This window comes from Mercenaria mercenaria, chromosome 6, assembly GCF_021730395.1.
Source record: "Mercenaria mercenaria strain notata chromosome 6, MADL_Memer_1, whole genome shotgun sequence".
Taxonomy (NCBI): domain Eukaryota; kingdom Metazoa; phylum Mollusca; class Bivalvia; order Venerida; family Veneridae; genus Mercenaria; species Mercenaria mercenaria.
The window spans coordinates 13652658-13674914 of record NC_069366.1 but is presented as its reverse complement, the minus strand read 5'-3'; the positions used below and the strand labels follow the sequence as shown (position 1 = coordinate 13674914).

At 34.2% G+C, this 22257-nt stretch overlaps 2 protein-coding genes across 3 annotated transcripts; one reads left to right on the top strand and one right to left on the bottom strand.

Moving 5' to 3' along the window:
- Positions 1-255: 255 nt before the first annotated feature.
- LOC123549622 (homeobox protein araucan-like) lies at positions 256-2997 on the top strand. Its single transcript, XM_045337850.2, has 5 exons — positions 256-560; positions 863-1111; positions 1354-1454; positions 1883-2136; positions 2311-2997. The coding sequence occupies exons 2-5, from the start codon at positions 866-868 to the stop codon at positions 2736-2738; spliced, it is 1029 nt and encodes a 342-aa protein (XP_045193785.2). The 5' UTR covers positions 256-560; positions 863-865; the 3' UTR covers positions 2739-2997.
- Positions 2998-12005: 9008 nt separating this feature from the next.
- On the bottom strand, positions 12006-20527 carry LOC123549623 (uncharacterized). Of its 2 annotated transcripts, none has more exons than XM_045337852.2 (6): positions 20361-20527; positions 15762-15974; positions 15285-15412; positions 14645-14868; positions 13605-14391; positions 12006-13269 (listed from the first exon to the last, which is right to left on the bottom strand). In XM_045337852.2, exons 2-6 carry the CDS (start codon positions 15930-15932, stop codon positions 12330-12332), a joined length of 2250 nt encoding a protein of 749 aa, XP_045193787.2. In that variant the 5' UTR covers positions 15933-15974; positions 20361-20527; the 3' UTR covers positions 12006-12329. The 2 variants fall into 2 exon arrangements, with proteins under 2 accessions (XP_045193787.2, XP_045193786.2); XM_045337851.2 differs by lacking the exon at positions 20361-20527 and adding an exon at positions 20033-20307.
- Between the last annotated feature and the right edge of the window lie 1730 nt (positions 20528-22257).

Below are 22257 nucleotides of genomic sequence, written 5' to 3'. Positions count from 1 at the left end.
AATATCATCTGTTGTTCTCATTATCCGCGATATCTTTTTTTAAGATTCAAATCAAAACACTATTACCACCTTAAGGCCATTAACTTTACATCGATAAATGCAATTTAAGTTTTCAAAATAAATTACTACACCCCGTGTCCGTATTTGTTTGCCGAACGCCACGGGGAGAAGTCATTATTTCATTATATGGGTACGCTTGTTTCGTTGTTTTTGTTTAGAACGTTACTTTCCTTATCTGATATTAGAGAACATGTTCTTTACCTGTTTGCGCCGGAGGCGTGGCTAGAACTTCAGTGTGATTTACCGATGATAATGTCACAGAACGGGTGGATGAGTTTTGATAAGACGGCAGCCAACCAGATTTCAGGGATAATGAAATTGACTTTAGTGTCGTCGCAAATGGATGAAATATATAAACTGACATTGAATAGATAGCTGACAAGTTTCAAATTTGTTGTTGTATCAACAAGAGGATAAATCGAACTTCTACAATAGTTTTTTAACTGACTTTTTCACTGAGTGAACCGAACTGGATTATAAGAAAGGAAATAATTGCAAAAGTAAGTGAATTTTCTTGTTTTAAAAACCCCAATTTGAATTAGAACCAGATGTGACTTTCAACATTTCGTCAGATAACCACTGAATTGTCACCATAAATGAAACCTTTTATCTAAATAAACAACATTCAGATTTAGCTGTTAACGTATCGTTGTAATTCAGAAAAAGTTAATCTTGACCGCTATAACGTTTATAAATATGTTATCAAGGCCGTGCAAGCTATGTCAGTTTGTGAAGGTTTACAATACTGTCAATGTCACATAACCGCCTGGTAAAACAATAAGTGGTGTTTTTTTTATTACAGATCATGAAACCCATTTCTCCAAATTGCTTCACATCGGCTCAAAGCTCCCGGTGCTGTAATACCGGACACCCAGTTTTAGCCGATCCGTTGACGGGGAGAACAATATGCTCGTGCCAGCTGCAGTCAGGAGTTCCAGCTTACCTTGCACGCGTCCCAAGTCTACCAGAAACCGTTTATAGCCCAGAATTTCGAAAAGTTTCAACCGGAAGCGTTGCCGGCGAACGGAGCGGATCGGCGTTCTACCCAACAGTGAGTTTTGTTTTGTTTTGTATAGTTTCAAAGCATTTAAATATTTCGAAAATATTCTAATTTAGATAAACATACAGACGAATGGTATATGATATTGTGCCTTTACATATACAGTGTATGATTATAGATAGATACATGCAGAACATGCATGTTTAGCTTGTAAACTCTTTTAAATGCAATATGTGGCTGTATTTATTTGAAGTTAGACAGAACTGTAGAAATCGTCATTTTTAATATTTCAGTTTCAAGGAGAAAAACAGTTACCAAGGTTAAACATGACGTTACCTTCTGTACACCCTTATTACGTTGACCAAGCCATGACGTCACACCCTTACGGACCTTTGTAAGTATACAAGTCCCTCAGCTTCTATTTCAGAACATTTTGTTTATATAACTTATTTAATTGTTGAAATGCAAAAAAGCTCTTTATTTACGCTATGTTCTTAAATGTGATGAACACACACACACACACACACACACACACACACACACACACACACGCACATTTTATCTCATATCTGTTACCTAAAATATCCGTTACCATCAGAATTAGTCCTCATATAGCTAACTGCCTGCCGTCGGTTAAGTTATCAGCTGTCATTATATAAATCATTCATTTGTATAGCGGAAGATTGCGTTTTAAGTAATAAGGGACTTTTAAATATATTTCAGTAGCGAAGAATTAAATATATAACCGATATGTAAGCATATGTAAGAGAGCATTCTATCCTACGTACTCGTTTTACATCTGTTTTGATTTTTCATTTTTAGGTATCCCAGTTTTGATATTAATGGAACTCGAAGAAAAAGCACCAACAGGGAATCAACTGGACCCTTAAAAGCTTGGCTATATCAACACAGGAAAAACCCATACCCAACGAAAGGTGAAAAAGTCATGCTGGCAATTATCTCTCAGATGACCTTGACACAAGTGTCCACGTGGTTTGCGAATGCCAGAAGGAGGCTGAAGAAGGAATCCAAGATGGAAGATAAAGACATGGACCTGTCAGACATTGATGCTGATGGTTAGTAAATATAAGTTATAAATCGTGTATTATTTTTTAACACTAGATCTACTAGAATCGTTTTTTTTAAAGATAAGTATTCTGAAAATAGATTGTCTTTAAAACTAGAGATCAAAAAGTTATGTAAGATAATTCTATTATTAAATTTTATAAGATTTTCTTATCTTTTTACAGATACAAGTCTCCGACACGACAGTTCTTCCAGCCTTCTCACAGATTCAGATTCTGAAGGTGCCACAAATCTCTTGAACATTTCCAAATCTCATTCGGAACTTTCTGATATCTCGGACACCGAAGAACAGACACCACATGTCCAAAGTTCCACGAAAGCGTGTGTGCATAGATTATTCTCTCCCGATGGAAGAGCAGAACTAGTTTTAGACAGAAATTCTTCCCCTGGTGCAACAAGCCCTATTATATTCAATCAAAAAGAGAAAGTAGTTCCAAATGATAACTCTGAAGATGATATTAAAGTCAAACAGACACACAGTTTAGAAAACAAAACTGTTAACGAGTCAAATGTTTCTCAAAAATCAGTTCATTCCTCTGACAGAACTCAAAATAAACCGAAAATATGGTCAATCGCTCAAATGTTAGAATGACTTTCTAGCTTCCTTTATTTACTAAATAAAGTTATTTTTGATGTGTTATGTGTAATGTACATGAACAAAAAACGTGAAAATCTACCTCAGTGCTGTTCATTGTGATGAAACCAGTTTCTATTTATTTGTATATAGGCCTTACATGTCTTCCAAAATGAACATTGTTCTCGTTAACGTTTGCCTTACTTTGTGAATATTGTTGAAGTTATATTGTTGATTACATATGCATAAACAAACATAATAAATAACAAAAGCAGTATACTGGTGTTGTAATTATTTTTTTATAAACTTTGCGGTCATGATGATGTCATGTTGCTCTGTAGTTTTCTAAAGCTATATTATATGCGATAAAATAAAAAATTTAACCCCGCTCCCGCAACAACAACCTTTCGCATGGAACAAGTCCATAACCCATAACATCCATCCACTCATTAATTTACAAGTAAGAAGCTGTTCTTTCGAATTTTATCTAATACCGATTATATCTTGTTTTAAGAGAAAATAGTAGAGGGAATCACGAATTATAAGAACAATATACTATCAGTACTTTGGCAAAAGCATAACATATCAGTAATTGCCTCCTCGTGCAAGAATGATTGCTAACCGTATAGATGAGCTTCAATATATGTGTACTTCTCTAATTTCTAACTTTATTTAAAAAGAACCGTACATAAGCTTTCACACTTAATTATCTTATCTTAGAGCATATAGACGAAATAGTCTTTTATTTTGGTCTTGGACGATCAGTTTTATGGAATGAATGATAAAACCCCAAAGTAAAACAAAAAATCAAGAGCTCTTAAACCAGTTGTACATTTGTTGTAGGGTGATTACTCTACTAGACTGATTACTTTGCCGAGACTTAAGGTAGTTCTGCACGTTCAAATAAAAAAAAATCTACAAGGCAGAATTTGATTAAACCACGATTTTTCAAAACTTCAGAATACACTAAGAAAATCTGGCAAATAAAAATGAAAGGGGCGCGTGCTCGATTTTTCGCTAGACTGGTTTGAAAAAATTTAACTTCACACAAGTTTTCATAATGGGAGTCTATGGGAAAATCACAATTTTGGTAACATTTTCGCGAATAGAATTTTTTCCACAATGTAGATTTTAAAGAAACTTCTCACAGTCGTGAATAAACATACGGTCTATAATATGGTTAAATAAAATATATAGGTGCTTATTTTTGAGTTATTTGCCCACAATTAAAGAGATCCGCGCATTTTAAGCTAATTTTAAGACATTTTTCGGAATTATGTCAGATGTTTTAATGTCATATTTTAACTTTAAAAAGATAGTAACGTGGCCACTGTAATAAATTCACTCACCTGTTGCCATAAATTCATAAAATGATCTTCATTTCCGTACGCCGAATCCAGGCTTTATTCTACGTTTTCCGAATAAATGACGTTATTTCCGGCTTATCAAATGTGCAGAACTACCTTAAAATGTGTTGCAGGGAACTGAAAAATAATAAAAATAACTAAATATAAGTAAGACGTGTGGTCTTTATATTTTTGAACGGAAATGGTTATCTTTACTCCTTCATGAATATTAGTACATCAAACTATACACTGTTACTTATTTTAAAAACATAAATGTTAAGATTTGCCCCTTGTACAAACCTTTAAAACGATCTATTTATCCGTCTACAGATATAATTATAACTGCCAGAACATACGAGAACAGTCTTACAAGCTGAGGGACCGACGATCATGTTGGTATCATAGATTGTCCTATATCTACAATTCAAATCACTTTTCTGTATTGCCCAAATTAATCAGTTTTTCACAATATTTTATTCCCGAAAACATGAACTTTTGATACAACGAAAAATGAACAGTCGCCGGCTTAAAACAGCATTTCAACTTACCCGGTTTCAAAACTATTCAGTGATATAAATGTTGCAGCCTTGCACCTGAATTTCCGCAGTCAATGATGCAGCATTTTTTTAACAACATGGAAACGGGAGGTAAAACAGTTCGGGAAGAGTAGAACTTAGTCACAGATATGTCAACTGTTTTTATGGGGGGAAAAGAAATTTCTCACAGTAACATGTCAAATATTTCCCTTGTATTAGTATCAGAGCTATCAATCAAAAATGTAAAATGCAAAACTTGCGAATTATACATGGATTACGGATATCAGTCTTTGATATGAGACAAAATCCTGAATACACACGACACTAGATTTGTTTATTTGTCTGCTAATCCTGTTTGCAAGCTGAAATTTGATTGTTATTTTAAACTTTTCTAAAGTTTGTAAAAAAGATCCACTCAACTTGGGGCTTTTCCATTAACTCGCCTAATCTCCACGCAGGAATACATCTACATAAAAGTTAGTGCGTGCTGGAACAAAAACATTGTTGTGTCTTTTGGCAAATAAATGTGTATCCCTTGTCATAAACAGTCGCGCGTTGACATATGGGTTTGTATCGTTTGAGAATCAAGTTGTACACTCTCTGGTCAAATTTTGTAAATTTGCCACTTGAAAAATGAAAGAGACGAACATTGCGTGAAAAATGTGGAACAAGGTGCTCCTCGCTGAGAAACTATTTTGTTATCGATATGCTTGTATATTTTGTAAATCACTTGAAATCAATTACAGCTATTTCACACCAAGCTAAAAAGATAATAAATTGTTAACAAGATAAATAAGAGTCATTGATTCTTTTCTGTGGCGCCATTTTGGATATAGTTCGTCTGGACCAACCACTGTCACGTGACCACTTTAAACAGTGAAATAGTTTTCAAACAGCAGCAAACGGAATGGCAAAACCACCTTGATCAAAACAAACAAATTTCATATACCGCAGCTGACATCACACCAAAGTCTATCCCAAAACGTTACAGCTTACAATAATACTTATAATAATAAATATCTACTACATCGTAATAAAGTGACCACTATATAACAAAGTTTGCACAAGATATAACTATTTCATTACAAAATATAAGACGGTATTGACAGAATATAATAAAAATATTTAAATACATAATATAATAAAAGATGCACAAAATGTAAAGATAAAAGCACATGATGAAAATGATATATACATGACATGATATAATATAGAACGGACACAATGTAATAAAGTATGGACATAATACAGTAAAGAATGCACATAATGTAATAAGTTTTCTACATGATGTAAAGTGTTTTTACATAATATAACCAAAACTATCATAATGATACTACAAAAACACAACATATAACGATATAATCACATAACATAAATATGTTTGCACAACATGTAAAGATTTCGGTACATAATAAAATAAAAAACAAAATACTAGATTTTCATGACTACAAAAGACAGTGCCGGCGTTCCATATAACTGTGTACGGTTATAGTTGTATACCTTTGTCGGCGATATAAAATCTGTACTGGATCTGTACTCCGCGGCGGAAGAATACAAAGACAGAAATCGGCGCCTTAAAATTTGGTCTACGATAGATTTAGGTTAATAAAATTTGCTACAAATTTGAGATACTAGAACTAATTTTGCTTAAGGATTGTCAGAACCATCTATAGTGTTTCTTATTACGAGTCAAGAAAATCCGGACATTCGTGGATATGATGGCATACGCCAAATAGTGAACTTGCTAACACACGTATCAAATGCCATCACCGCCAGAATATATAATTGGATACTGTCTATTTCATGCGTTCAAGCTACATTTGTCCATATGCCTTAATCACATTAAAATAAATCTGCGCTCTGTAACTCCCCATCAATCACTAGCGTACACAAACTGACAAACTTTCTTAAATAGAATTAACTCTTTATCCGTTTTTGATGGAGTTATGTTTTCAATTTGTTCATTGGCCGTATTAGGTATTCACATATTTGTTGAATTTTTGTCGAGTTCGTGGTAGTGGTAAGATGTTAGCGCCGGGGGTTCGGCGCCAGACAATTTTTTCGCTTGGTTGTTTTGATTTGTCTAAAACGCGACTTCGGTGAGATATGCGGAACCTTCTTTATTGATAACTACTCATTGAAATATAAATAAATCACCTTGCGGTAACGTATTATCCATATTAATTTAGATGATGATTATGTTCTCCGCAAGCATCAGCAGGCATTTTTACCAAATGCTACATATTATATCAAGTTTGATGTTATCTGTTTTTCATGGTCTCCTTATGAAATACTTGTAAATATGAGGGTACTGAAGGCGCAGTACCGCCTTACTGGCTTGCTGTTCATACTCCACATGAGCAAGTATCAAATTTGACATAGATTTCATTCAAACAAACATTTTAAGCATATTTTATGTAAATCAGTTAGAATGTGTTTAACTAAGTTTTTTTCTGTGATTGATCAAGTGGCATAGATTTTTACCCTCGTTTTTCGAGTTAATATGACAAACAATTTAAAAAGATAAACATTTTAAAAACATTTCTTAAATATCGGATATAAAATTTGGCATTTAGTGCGTTATCAGGTTTTTTGTTTTGCTATTTCACTTTGTGGGGTATTATTTGACTTCACTGACCCAGTTTTGTACTGGCCTAGATTTCACGAAGACAAACATTGTTACAAAGTTTCCTGAAGATGAAATACATATAGTGTTAACTAGGTTTTCCTGTTTTTTGACCAGATAACATAGTTTCAACATTGACCAATATATACAAAGACCAACATTCTGACAAAGTGTTACGAACATCTTGTAGAAAATTCGGTATCTAGCATGTTAAGGTTTTCTATTGTTTTGACCTAGTAATTTAGTTTTTAACATCCGGTGTCCCTGCAGTAATCCAGTTTCAAACTCGACCCAAATATCATAAAGACAAACATCTGACAAAGTTTTATGTAGATCAGGAAGAAACTGGACTCTGAAGTTATAACCATGTCTTTTTCCATTTTTTGACCTAGTAACCTAGCTTTTTATCTCAGATAAACCAGTTTCGAAAATGGCCAAGATATGACAGTGAAAAATATTTTGACTTGGTTGTGAGAAGATCAGATAGAAAATGTAGCGTATAGAATGTGTTTCTATTACTTGTCATAGTAACCTGCAAGTAGTCTTTGACCTCAGATCACCGAGTTTCGAACTTGACCTAATAATCAACGAGATAAACATTTTAGCATTTTTATGAATATCAAGTGTAAAAAACATGGGCGCTACATTGTGAACTATGACTTTCTGTTATTTGATCCAGTGACCTTGTTTTTAATCACAGATAACCAAGTTACAAACTTTAAGTTTATAAAGCAAATATTCTGACAATGTTTTATGATAATCAGGTAAAAATGTGACGTCTACAGTGCTAACAAGATTTATCTTAATATTTGACATAGTGACCTTGTTTTTAACCCAAAATAATCCAGTAACAAACTCTTCGAGGGGAAACATTATGATCAAGTTTCATTAAGATTGGCCAAAATTTACCATTATGGTGTTAACAGTAAAATTGTGGTCGGACACGGATAGTCACAATTGCTCACCTGAGCACAAAGCAGGCAAAAAAGAGTATATGCTGATGTTTGCTTTTATTTATCGCTTGTGGGATTAATGATGGGCAATATACGAGCATTAAATTTATATATAGTTAAAACACTTCGCCGACGATATTGCCCTACCAAACTGATGATTAAATTCACGTTTTGTTTCGTTTACTTTATAATTAGTATTTATCATAAAATGTCTATCATATCTAAATCAGAAAAAAAAATATGTTATGAAAAAAACAATTCAGATATGCCAACATGCATTTCGGACTAAAGCATTCAAAACATGCAAAATTACTACAGCCAAACAATATTCACCCTACATCTGTATTGTAATAATATTAGTTAGACAAACAATTCAGTAAATGTTAACATATGGAGTATCCCAAATGAGAACATTGAGAAGGCTGTCTGGTCGCCAGCCAACTCTATTACAATTCACTTCGGTTGAGCATTTCCTAGTACTCCTAGTACGGATCACTTTTATGCATGTCAACAAAATCTAAAATCATCAATCATATTTATAGAATAAAAAGCTGAAAATCTGTGCAAACTATTTTTCTTTTGTCCAAACTGCAAGTCTTATCTTATTTCCATAAACAAGTCATATATCACCGTGGATTATAGGCTTTTGAATGATAATTTCGCATCACACTGCAAAACGAAATGTGGGTGGGGTGAAATTTCACACGATGTGTCTAACATTGTAGATCCTTGTTAGATATCATCATTTTAATGATATTGAATGACATATCTAATCAAGATAATTTTAAATTATACTTTTATAGAGGGAAATGACAGGTAGGGTGTCAATTTTCCTTGTGGAACTGGTAACAGTACGCTAAGACCGATGTTTCATTGTTTGATAACAATATTGCGTAAACTTTGCGTAAATTTCGTCGTATATATATACTCAGCTCCAAAACATCTGGTCTATTCCCGCATACAATACCTATCGATGGCGGTTATAAACGAACACATATGAGAAAAATATATGAGTACATATGTTTGAGAGACAAGTACATAAGACATTATCTCATGCTCAGTTTTGCTAAATAAAATGGCGATTTAAAAAATTTAACTATTCATTACGTATCCTTTGAAGTAAGTGTTGATTAAAAGGTTTTAACAGCTTGATAAGTAAGTTGTTTGGTTGATTAAATCGCTCTGGATAACCGTTTTCCTAGGGCTGATAATATACGGCTTAATATTGCTCCGTTATATTTGTATTTCCTTCAAGAAACTTTGCATTATTTATATTTTCTAATAAATCCTATCAGTGTCTCAATATTTTTCTTTATTTAAGTATATGACCTTTTGCAAATTAATATAAATTTTAAAGATAAAAGAGTTTATCTCCATATAAATGGAGAAGAGTATACTTCTTTTATATGCTGAATTACTTTGTGATTAAAATTTCAAAAGTAAGTTACATAGAGGAACAAGAACTGCAACTGTAATGGGTCACAGTTGTCGGTCTCCTACAGCGCCTCCATAATTGAACAATTAATTTCTATAGATATGTAAAATAACCATGTATCATCCTGCAGAAATAACTCCGTGAAATCACGCTGCATCATGAATATTACGTCTTGCTAATAAATTTTGTAATCTGATTATAAAAATGATTTGCAAAAAGAACTGTAGAATGGTTCAGTTTCCTTAAGTGTTCTTAATAAAATAGTTTTTATTTAGGATAAATGTTAAACAAGTTTAGACTTACAGAATCAGATGACATTAAATTTGAATACGATCTCAGTACATAATCACATTGTAACGCCGGTAATAAGCAATTTGTTAGAAGAAATTGTACTTGCTATAGGGAGCCCTGATATTATAAATACACGCAGAAATTACGTTCTAAAATAACACAAGAAAAAGTTACGAAGTAAGTTCCCCAACTGTACTGTTTGGTTGCTGTTCTTTCCTACCGCTTACTGTTGATGCTACCCCATGTAGTTTTAAACCGGGGGTTGTAAATTCAAACTTATTTTTTGTCATTTTTGAATCATTTTCGAATTATTACGACAAGTGCTTTACAGCTCCATTTAGTCGTGCTTCGATTTCCCTGAACAGCCAACTTGACTCGCACGTGACTTGGTTCGCACTTCAAGATTAATTATTTGCTTTTTTATTGCATGTGATTACGCTCTGTGATGTTTACAAAGGCGATGCATTGTAGAGTCAAGCTCCATGATTTTAACAATAAATGAATGTTTCCCGTCTTTAGCAATCATTCTAATTAATTTTGCAAGATTAATTAGCTGCTCCGCCCATTGGACACCCGTGTAATGTTGAAATGAGTCTTGATGTCACTGAATTATAATTTCTAGATCATATCAGACAATTTTACGATTTTTGGCATGACGATTTAACGATAAGACACTATTTACATATTTAAGCCTAAGTTAGCGATGGTCCGTCTAAAATAACACATTAAAATGGTAACAATATCTCGCACTAAACGGTGTAAATCTTCTTTATTAGTTCCGATGTGTTTTATTGCTAATTTAGACACCTCGTCAGATTTTTAACCAAATTTGATAGGTGTCATATGTCCTGCGTACTGGATTCAGCACAGCCTTGTCAGGAACACGTCACACAAATAATATGGACACTTTTAATAATATGATACTGGGGGTCTTTTTATTTTATGTGAAAAGATGTCGTTCTGAATTTGCATAAGAATTCTTTTAATATATGAGCCGTGCCATGGGAAAACCAACATAGTGGGTGTGCGACCAGCATGGATCCAGACCAGCCTGCGCATCCGCGCAGTCTGGTCAGGCTCCATGCTGTTCGCTTTTAAAGCCTATTGGAATTGGAGAAACTATTAGCGAACAGCATGGATCCTGACCAGACTGCGCGGATGCGCAGGCTGGTCTGGATCCATGCTGGTCGCAAACCCACTATGTTGGTTTTCTCATGGCACGGCTCATATATTGTTTGGCTATATGGTTTACGGTAATGACATGTAAATTAATGGATTACAAGCTAATGCCAAGATGTATACACAATGTTATCTTCCTAAATAACTTAAGCCTTCTACAGACGGTAGGTTTTTGTTGTACAACACTAATTATCTCAAAGATGTACAATTTTGAAATTGTACATTTTTCACATACAGACAGTATTCCATTCTAATATAAATCACAGAGATTTACCTATATAACATATAGTGCATCAGGTACTGAAAAGAATGTAACCATTAATAATAAAAATGATATTCACCTTTTATGTCCCATGAATTTGATTACGCATGACATTAATAAGCCACGCCATGAGAAAACCAACAAAGTGGTTTTGCGACCAGCATGGATGCAGACCAGCCTTTGCATCCGCGCAGTCTGGTCAGGATCAGTGATGTTTGATTTCAAAGTCTATTGCAATTAGAGAAACCATTAGCGAACAGTATGGACCAGACTGCGCGAATGCTGGTCGGAAGCGCACTATGTTGATTTTCTCATGGCGCGGCTCAAATTAACTTTTCAGTGTCATCCTTTTTCTATTATGCATTAGAAGCCATTTTATGTTCAGATTTGTGTTTATTTTTTGGACAATTGTTTCTGGAATTTCATTCACTTGCCTCTTACCAATTAATTATTTACCAATTTGTTGCTTGTCAACGTGGGTGGTACGTAAGGCAAAACTTACGAAATAGAACATGTCCTAATCTGTAAGTCAAGACTTAAGATTTACGAAATCAAGGAATAGCATCGTACACACGATAATATTTGGCTGTACATCTTAAATTTAATTGGTGTTGTACAACAAAAACCTACCGTCTGTAGAGGGCTTTAGGTGTACCATTTATCTACTTTATACATACAGTTTTATTATCGTTAGGACAATTTATAAAAAATATATATTGCCTTTGAATTTAGATAATAATTTGAATTTTATTTATATAACAGTTGTTCGTTAAGATTAACCCTAGAATGTATCCTTTCATATCTTTTGTCAAGTAATTTGTAAAAATGCAGAGCTGCTACACATTTCTCCAAGAAATACCATCGGTAAAGGTTCTCCTTAGTTATGCCATTAATGCAGTTTGGAAGTTTCAAGGAGCTTTGTCAGTTGTGTAACGTTATTCTATATTCTGTTTGTCACTTTCATTGAAAGCTACTCCAAGCTCAGTCGTTATTTGCCTGCCAGTTACTGTTAACTATCTCTAGCTCAGCTTCATCTTCCCTCTGTTCAACACGTTCTTCAAATCTAACACAATTAGCACTTTTATTTCTGTTTGTTCTCGTACTTTTCTCTACCTCCTGTTCCTTCGACATTGTTGAACGTTTCTTTTTCAACCACTCGTCAAATGGCACTGCAGCAGTACTTTTTCCTAACTGTAGTTTTTCTTTCATTCTCTCTGCGTCATATTTCTTTTGAAACTCTTTTCGTTTCTTGTCTTCTTCTCCCCTTTTATGTAACTTTTCTTTCCATGTATCATAAGAAAACATCCTCTGTCTATATTTGAGTTTATCCTCTTCCAGTTTTCTCATTTCTTCACGATCGGCTTGCAGTATTCGTTTAATCAACATTTTCCTTTCTTCTGTATGATCCATCCATTCATCATATGAGATTGCGGTCATCAAAAGCTTTTGTCGCTTTTCTTCTATTCTCCTCTTCTCAAGTAAGATATCATTCACTTTCTTCATTTTTGGCATATTTATCAAGTATCCTCTTTTCTTTCTCCGCCATTCCTTATATGCATCAATGTTTAGATCCGCAGGCGGATTTTGTCCATCACCATACTGCGTACTTCCGAACTCCATAACATCTGTCAAAGGTCTATTCCCTGGAGTGATGCTTCTTGCAAACATCACGTCGTCTCTGTTTTTCTTCCTAACCCGTTTGTTAAACTCATACAATTTGTCTTCTTCTGAATCGCTTTCATTAAAGTACTCCACAGAAGTTGACGTGTCTTCTGCTTCTTCTATTTCAGCAGTTTTCTTTTTCAGCCAATTTTTAAATGCTGCGCTTACTTCGCTTGTTTGATTTGTTGAGCGTTTCTTGCGGTCTTTCATCGGCACATACTCTTCCTTTGGTGTTGCTAGTTTCTTGAAATAGTTCAGTCTGTAAAAACATAAAAAGATTTATGGAATATCAGCTCTTGGAGAGTTTCCTCCAAATCTTCTTCCGATACTACTTTCAGTTTAACTGTTATTCTTTATATAAAAAATGATCTAACCCGCTCTTTTTGCCCCCTCCCCCACCCCACCCCCACTCCCTACAGTACCTCAACTATTAAGTGAAACATAAATACTTTTCTTTCTGATCACTTTTTAACCGATCTTTGCATCTCTAACACCTCTAATTGTCCTTAAAAGCCTCGGAAAAATGTAAACCTAACAGTTGAAGAAGGAAATATCTGCCTTGGTTATAAATAATGTAGACAAAGTAATTACTACCTTTCTTTTGAATATTTCATAACGTTAGATAGATCTTTGCTTTCTTCACTCTGTTGCGCTAACTCGTGTTCCCCAGTGGTATTTTCAGCATCGCTCAAATGTTTTTCTTTTAACGACTCTTGACGGGCTATATTAGAATATTTTACTATTGTTTTGGGATGAGCAAGTGTCATTGGTTTAATTTTGACTGTTCCTTCCATTGCGTTATGACCTTTGTGATGTAAGTTTAAATGTTTCCAGTAAGTGTACTCTGTCTGAGTATCTTTCCATTTAACATTTTGTTTAGTTTGTCTGAGTTTACCCGTAGTTGCATTGCTAAGGGAAGATTGTGTTCCCTCACGTGAAAGTAAATCCCTTCTATTGAAGACACTGACAGGTGCGCTTGATGATACATGCTTCCTCGATATGTGTCGAGTTGTTTCTTGGCCATTCGAAAGTGAGCTCCTGTCTGAGTACTGTGACATTCTCGACTGAGATACATCTTGGTGACTTGTATCTTGTCTAATGGAATCGGTATTTGTATCTAGTTTTATACAAATTTTTGACTTTTTATTTGCTGAGGTATTAGAATTTCCGCGAAAGTTAAGTTGCACTAAACGTAGTTTTCGAAAGCACAGAGTGGAAGACATTTGTTTTGCAAGTTCAAGGGGAATAAGCCCGTAGCAGTCGGACTTCCGTGGTGAAGCCCCTTTGTTAAGTAGAAAATCCACCATAACCACGTGGTCTTTTGCTACTGCTGCATGTAGAGGAGTTCGTCCAAAGAAGGTAGTGGAATTTACATTCACACCTGGAAAAGGGATACAGACTTTAATGCAGGAAGTTATTACTCTTTCACTTGACGGGACTTTTTATTTCAATTTAGTTGACTTTTGTGCGTAGAAAGAATAAATATGTCAAAAGGACGAGAAAATTGTCAATTGTAAATAATTTGTCAGTAGTATTAACAATGTATTTGATGTTTACACTATGCTTTAAATGACACACAAAAAGAACAAAATCTAAGTTATAAATACACCTTGAAATCATGAAGTTTAGCATACCAACAGATAGAAGCATGTTTGCCATTCTCTGAAGACCAAGTGAAGATGCCATAAACAAAGCGACCGCTCCTCTTTCTCTGACAGTGATTTCATAACGCTCGGATTCTGTAACGCTAATTGTGATATTTCCTTTCAGATGTACCCCACCACTGTGGTAAACTTGTTCTATACAGTTCCGTGTCACAGTTATGTATAATGCTTCCCAGTTGTCATGCAGACGCATTCTAGAAGAAAGGAAGTTTGCGCAATGTAACTAAAATGTAATTCGGAATACATCATACAATAACATCAGTCAAATTAGCCGACCCTATGATTCGTGAGGTGTATTTCACATTTATATATATGATGTGTATGTAGGCTACACATGGGTCTATAAACTTTTTGTGGAATGAAAAAACATAAAATACTTCTCACAAGTCTGATTTTTCTTGTCTTGGTTGCGTTCTATGCTTCCAGAGGTTGATAGAAGTTGCCATAGTCATTGATAACACACTTATATAGAATTGAATATATAGTAACGTAGTGTTTCTTCAATGGATAAATATACAGCCGTTGATTACTGTACTTTATACATCAACATAGATTGATCTAAAAAATTTAGTATAGCTTTCAACCTTATGTTATTATCTATAACTTATACTTCAGGAGGTATCCATCAAGGATGGTTTCCCTGACAACAAGCCTTTGATCCTCGGCAAGCTCTTCGCCGTCTGGGTAGATAAGACTGTACATCTGAGACGGGACCCCAGCTTGCAATTCAATTCGTGACTTGAAACAGAAAATAAGAAAAGAATTGTTAAGAAAATGTTTTGACTAAACAGCTCGAAACATTAAAACTGAAAAGAACTGCACTGCTTAAATACATGTAATCAAAACACATTCAAGGCGAATTGTTCTTCTACATATGTGTAATTAACAAGTAAAAGAGAAATGATATATGTTTGATGGAAATGCTTCAATGTCTTGCAAATAAGGTTTTAAGGAGAATAATTCTAAACGACTTGTCTTCCATTCTTACCCTTTCCTGTGTTGCTTTGATCTAAGTATGACATTTGTATTCATTATGTATTTTATTTTTGGGAATAAATATGTGTGAACTAAATAAGGTTTTATTTACCTTCAGTTGATCAACGCTGGCTCCAGATGGCATATCCCGTATCGTGCATACCTCGTCATTTGGCAATACTATAAATACCGTGAACTTGACACATTTTGGATCAACCCAGTCTTCTATTGGGGTTGGTGCAGGACTTTCACGCTCGTCATCAGCGTCATCAGCAGACGACATTCTTTCACTGCTTTCTTATTTGTCAGCAGATATATCGTCAAACTTAAAAAGAATAAATAACAGTCGGTTATAAATAATTTTCAGTTATAAGTTGGCAACAACCGATGCAGTAAATATTATTCTAATATGCTTGTGTAGGGATAACGCATGTTTTTTCGTGTTATAACATCTGCAGAATCCCGACGGACTGGTTGGTACCCGAGCCCGTCAGGGCGAGTGTACCAACGATTCCCGAGGGGTTCTGAAGATGTTATAACACAAAAAGAACATGCGCTAACGCTATTCCAGAATAAAACGCGTAAAAACCATGTAAATGAATATATTGTCCCTCAACATCATTTGATTTCCATGAAATACGCGGTAAAGTCTACGTTGTTTTTTCACGTTGACGTCATTTCCTTTTGAATTATCCGTTTTGGGGCCGTAATACGTTTACGCTTTGCCACGGTACGCGCATATATAAAAAGGTGTTATAACAGCACGAGAGCGCGAGAATCTCTCTGTTAACATACGTTTTCTCTCCTGTTAAAACACCCCCGAAAAGTGACAAGAACAACAGTTTTATGCTAGAATTTCTGTTAAAACACGCTTACGCTAAAATGACGCCACGTTAACGTGCGATGACGTCAATGTTTTTGTTGCGGTCAAGTTCAATATTTTATCTACTGTTTTTGATTAAGGGCATATTAGAATCGAAATAATGTATAGCAAAATCGTGTTTTACCAAAATTAATACACTCAAAATCGGTTATACGCCGCCAAAATAATTCACGCGGACGTATAACCTCTTTCCATGTATTAATTATGTTAAAACACGGTTTTTCTATACATTATTTTTTTATTAAAACTTAGACAGAGCAGACCTTCAAGGATACAGAGGATTACAGGAATGTAAACTTTATTCATTGAAAATGAGATAAAGGATAGAAAGGAATATTTGGTAAGGCAGTAAAGCTATGATAATGTGTTAGTTGTAAGCGGAAAAGTCACGGAAAAGAGGCATGAAAGGCGGAAGAGACCAAGAATAGAAGTAAAGTAGAGTTTGGGTCTACAAAAGAGTTGTAAACGACCAAGCAAGTTATATTTATGTTAACGACACTGAGAATATGCATCTAGAACTTCGAATCCGTACTTTAATATACTACTATGAAACAGAAACAAGGCATAGGGGTCATGGAAATGAGACATAGAAAGGTGGCGTATGAAACTAAAAATGTAGATGGAAATCGAGGACTGGCTGAGACAATGAAAGAAGGTTCCTGGAACTGTGACGAGGAAAGAATATGCATGAAAATGTGACAATGGAAGGTGGTTCGTGGAACTGTTTCATGGAAAGATTATGCGTGGAACTGAGACAAGGAAAGGTGACGCATGGAGCTGAGACAAAGAAAGATGATGCGTGGAACTTAGACACAGAAAGATGGTGGATGGAACTACTTAAGACAATGATAGATGGTGTAGGGAAATACGTTAAGGAAAACAGATGCGAGGAAATGAAACTAGGAAAGTTGATGCCCGGAACTTAGACACAGAAAGATGCTGGATGGAACTGAGACAAGGAAAGATGGTGTAGGGAAATACGACAAGGAAAACAGAGACGAGGAAATGAAACGAGGAAAGTTGATGCCCGGAAATGTGACACAGATAGATGATGGCTGGAACTGAGACAAGGAAAGATGGTGTAGGGAAATACGACAAGGAAAACAGATACGAGGAAATGAAACGAGGAAAGGTGATGCCCGAAAATGTGACACAGAAAGATGGTGGATGGAACTGAGACAAGGAAAGATGGTGTAGGGAAAGATGATGCTTGAAACTGAGACGCAGAACGATAATGCGTGGAACTGAGAACATGGAACTTAGACAAGGAAAGAGGATGCATGGAAATGAGACAAGGAATGATGGTGCATTGAACTGTCACAGAACATATATTCAAGAAAGATAGAAGTTTAAACAAGAATTCAATGGTAATGTAAAATACACGTGTCATTTCGCAGTACATTGCCACCGAAATACCATAATGTGCTTGCTGGATGGAAGTTTGTGCACTCTTATTAAAAGAAGAAAGGATATCACCCTTCACCTGTTTAAACCAGAAAAAGTATAATTAAATTCAAAGTGAAGAAGTTGCTCTACAACAAACATATTTTATCTTTTTCTTTACGTTAGCAAACATTGACAAATTTGATCAATAAATCATGAACTCGAATGTTACATAGAGAAAGAAATTTAAGCTTACATAGAAAGTTACTAATTACAGAAGTATGATCAGACAATGTGGTATCGGGTCACAGCTAATTGCAGTAATTAGTGTTACTTTTCGCACATTACTTCCGTATCAAATTTCAGAAATATTCACTGTTTTACAACGAAACGGTGAGTGTAAAGTAGAACTTGCAGATTATCAGGAGAAAGGATATTGGCAATAACTGCACTGAACATTGCACTGCCTTGCAGTTAAAGACATGTGATTTACGGACTTGTGCACATGACAGGTGTATAATTTCAGTATGATCAGTTTGATTTCGTCCTGTTTAACGAACTTTTTACAGTATTTCGGTCTGTGGTATATTTTCTTTAGACTGAGTCTATAAAATGTGTTAATTAATCTATTTTATGAAGTAAACATTTATTTCTCAATTCCGTCTACTTAACTGTTCGGATATACTCTAAATAACTGATTTAGATTCTGGTAGATATTCCACGTAGATTCTGAATAATTAAAAAAGCAAAGCAAAAGTGAAATGAAAAGTTTGTGAATAAATGAAGCAAAAATGTTTTAAAATCTAACCACATAAAATGTTTAAATCTTTCCATTGTCAAGTGGTACATTTATTGGGGCAATGAAGTTTTTTTTAATTTTTCATTAAGCTTTTACGAATTGAATTATTGCATAAAGAGACATTTATTTAATATCTCATAAATTCGCCATTCTAAACTGATCGTAAGGTTTCAATTTTGAATCCAGATTTGATAATAAAAGAAATGAGTATGTTTGTTTAAAGATTACGGCACTCAAAATTATCGAATTCGTAAGCTACTTGTACATTTAGATAGACAAATTTTCAACCGAAGTTGTGTCAATAATGATATGCATTCTTTATTTACGATCTTTCCATTTTCAAACATTAAATCTTTGCAAAAGGAAAAGAAGTAGGCTTATATATGTTTAACACAATAACAATTTATTTCAAGTAGAATCGATAGTCCTGGTATTAACCTTTTGTGGGTGAAAGGCGTGTATACTTTCATCTGGTGGAGTATCGGCGTAATTAGTTGTGGAGAAGAAGCTGTACACCTGTCGTTGTGGACCAATTTGAAGCATATTTAGATTATGGGTGGGGATAATGGTTTGGGTCAGTCAGTGCAAGAATATGTCGGTCTTTTAAACGGACTTTCACTGTAGCAATTGGCAGAGATTACCAACCTAGCAGGGATGGGAAGTTAATGATGGTATGCTTCGTGACAAACGGCTGGAATAAAAGTCATGAATGGGATACTACCTGTAACTGGTTCCAAGAATGACAGTTTGCCTTAAAAATAACTGTGAGGTTGAGGTTATTTTAGACCATCAGAGCAACATGCCTTCCAAGATAAACAGGGGGAGCCTCGGCCTTTCAATAAACGGATGTCCTGAGTTCGATGACCGGGAGAGACATTTTTTCTTTGACTGACTGTATGCATTAGGTTACCATGTTTTATTTATGTTGGTAAGTTGGTACCTACTTAATGGGTATATATTGATTGGAACGTTGATAAGTGAAATAACACACCACCGTTATATTGCTGAATCCAACAAAACTATACAAATCACCACTTACTGATGAGCCAAATGATACATTGTATACGTCTCCATCCGCGTAACAAAGTAGGACGGACTAAAGAAAGACAAATACGCCGAAAGTCGATTGAAAGCCCATACTTAGTGTGGAAGTTGTACGTGATTTTCACAAAACAAGGTAGTAACTGGAGAAATAAACGCTTTGAAAACGCTACAAAAGGAATCTACAAGGTGAAAATTATCTTAATGTGAGGAAAATCAGATATATAAGAGATAGGTGATATTACTCTAGTTTCTAATAACATCTACCTGTACTCACCTTATAAAGGGGTCTTACATCCAATTTTAAATTTATAACCACCTGAAACTCAGGACAGGCAGGTGTTATGTTCAACTGCTAACTAAACATTTATCTGTCCCATTCTTTCTTTTTTATATTTACTTTCATTTCAAATGTAAGCATGCCAGTTAAAATAAATGACACGGCAGGCATAAAACCCAAACATACATACTTTAATAGTATATATCTCAGGTTTTATCTAAAGCATACTAAAATAGTTCAAACTTTCAAATAACTTAGAGGGCAAAGTGAAATACGTATCGACCGGCTTAATTACACTGTAAGGTAAAAGATTAAATGAATTTACCTTTTACTTTAATAGGATTGTCCTACTGTTCTGTATATCCAAAATAAGCATGCTAAAACGAACAGAAAATACTCGGGTTTTTAACTAACGCGGCGAAAAAAAAAATCTTTTCATTTCACAGCTTAGCAACACACGAGTGAACGGATGTCATGCTAGTTTCTATATATTGAATGAAAGAAGAAATGTGTTTAAAAGTTCTTTACAACAAACTTATAATAACTAGCGAACAAATCTAAAGATATGTAGGCCTAATGAGTGTGGCTAACAAAGTTTTATTATGGAGTAAAAAAGGCATAGTTTTCGTTGAATACGGTAGTTTATGATAATTTTAAAGGCTTAAGATTTCAAATAAGGACCGAAGACAAATTGGAAAGATTTATTTGCACAGAAAATAAGGCCTGTTTGCATTGTTACCGCCGTAAAATGACAAAAGGAAATTATACATTCTATTTAGATTGTCACTATTGTATTGTTGATAAATGTAAATATTTTGAGAGAAGATTTGTTACAAATTGAGGTTCGATTTTTTTTTGTGGTTCGACATTAATTGTTTCGGATATAAATAAAGATCTTTTTAAATTTACGTATCGACGGGTAGCAAACACGTGTCTGCTGCTAAACAAAAACATTGTATCATGTATGGGGAGATTCCCTATATTGTGATATCCTAAATTCATTTTTAATATCCTTAAGTCATTCTATGATATACGTAAATGTATTTTGTCATCTCTTAAAATATTAAATCTTAGTGTATTTAATGATATCACTAATTTTAATTTAAGATATCATTAAATGTATTTTCTGATATCATAAAATAATTTAAGGATATCAGAAAACATTTAAGGATATCTCAAAATATGTTTGATTTTATGGTATCCTAAAGTTGATTTATGGATATCAATAATCCATTCACAATGATATTATTTTACGACTTTAACTTATTACAGGATATCATAAAGTCGATTTTAAGGTATCTATCATTCACTTAATGATATCATAAAATCAGTCTGGTTATTTCACAAAATCGATTTATTTTATAATATCCTTAATTCTATTTAATGATATCTTAAATTCATTTTGTGGAGTCAAAAAAAAATGGACATCATACAATAAAATTAATGATATCATTAAATGGAATTAATGATATCATAAAATAATACTGATTTTAGGGTTCCCAACAATCGAATTATAGATGTTTGTATGAGATGTCTTTAAATGCATTCAATAGTATCCAAAAGTAATTAATGAATTTATGATATCCATAAATTAATTAATCATATGACAAAATTAATTAATTAAGGATATCCATAAATGTATTTAGGATATCACACAAAAAATGATTAAATTGTAATGCAAATACAATGATTTCCTAAAATGTATCTCATTTTAAGTTTGATTTGTTGACTTCGTTAATTATCACAATTGTCACGTGACAGCAACATGGAGACCATTCGGTCTTCCATTGTACGCTCATTGGCTGCAACAATTGTTATTTAAATTGAACAGCCATCAGCAAGATACAATCTTTATGACACGCTATTTACGGCAATTTAATGTTTAAGAAGTTATGATCATAGATATTATTAAAGATTTTCAGGTCTCTACTTAATTTAATAGAATTAGGGTTAAAACGCACAATTCAGACTCTTCCCCCAGATGTCCTAGTGTAACGTTTCATGCGGTTTTAATTGGTTTTAATGATCATAAACAAAACGAATTAAGCAGCCTCTACTGAGCTTGTTAACTGATAATTTAAATGAAAGCATTAGTTTATGATGTCGTAAAATATTGGTTTGCGACAAAACTGTAGAATTTCTGGTCTAGGTACTAACAGTATTGAACAATAAAATCAGTGCTTTTGTTTGGACTGTGATGACAAGTGTACATTTCGAAAATC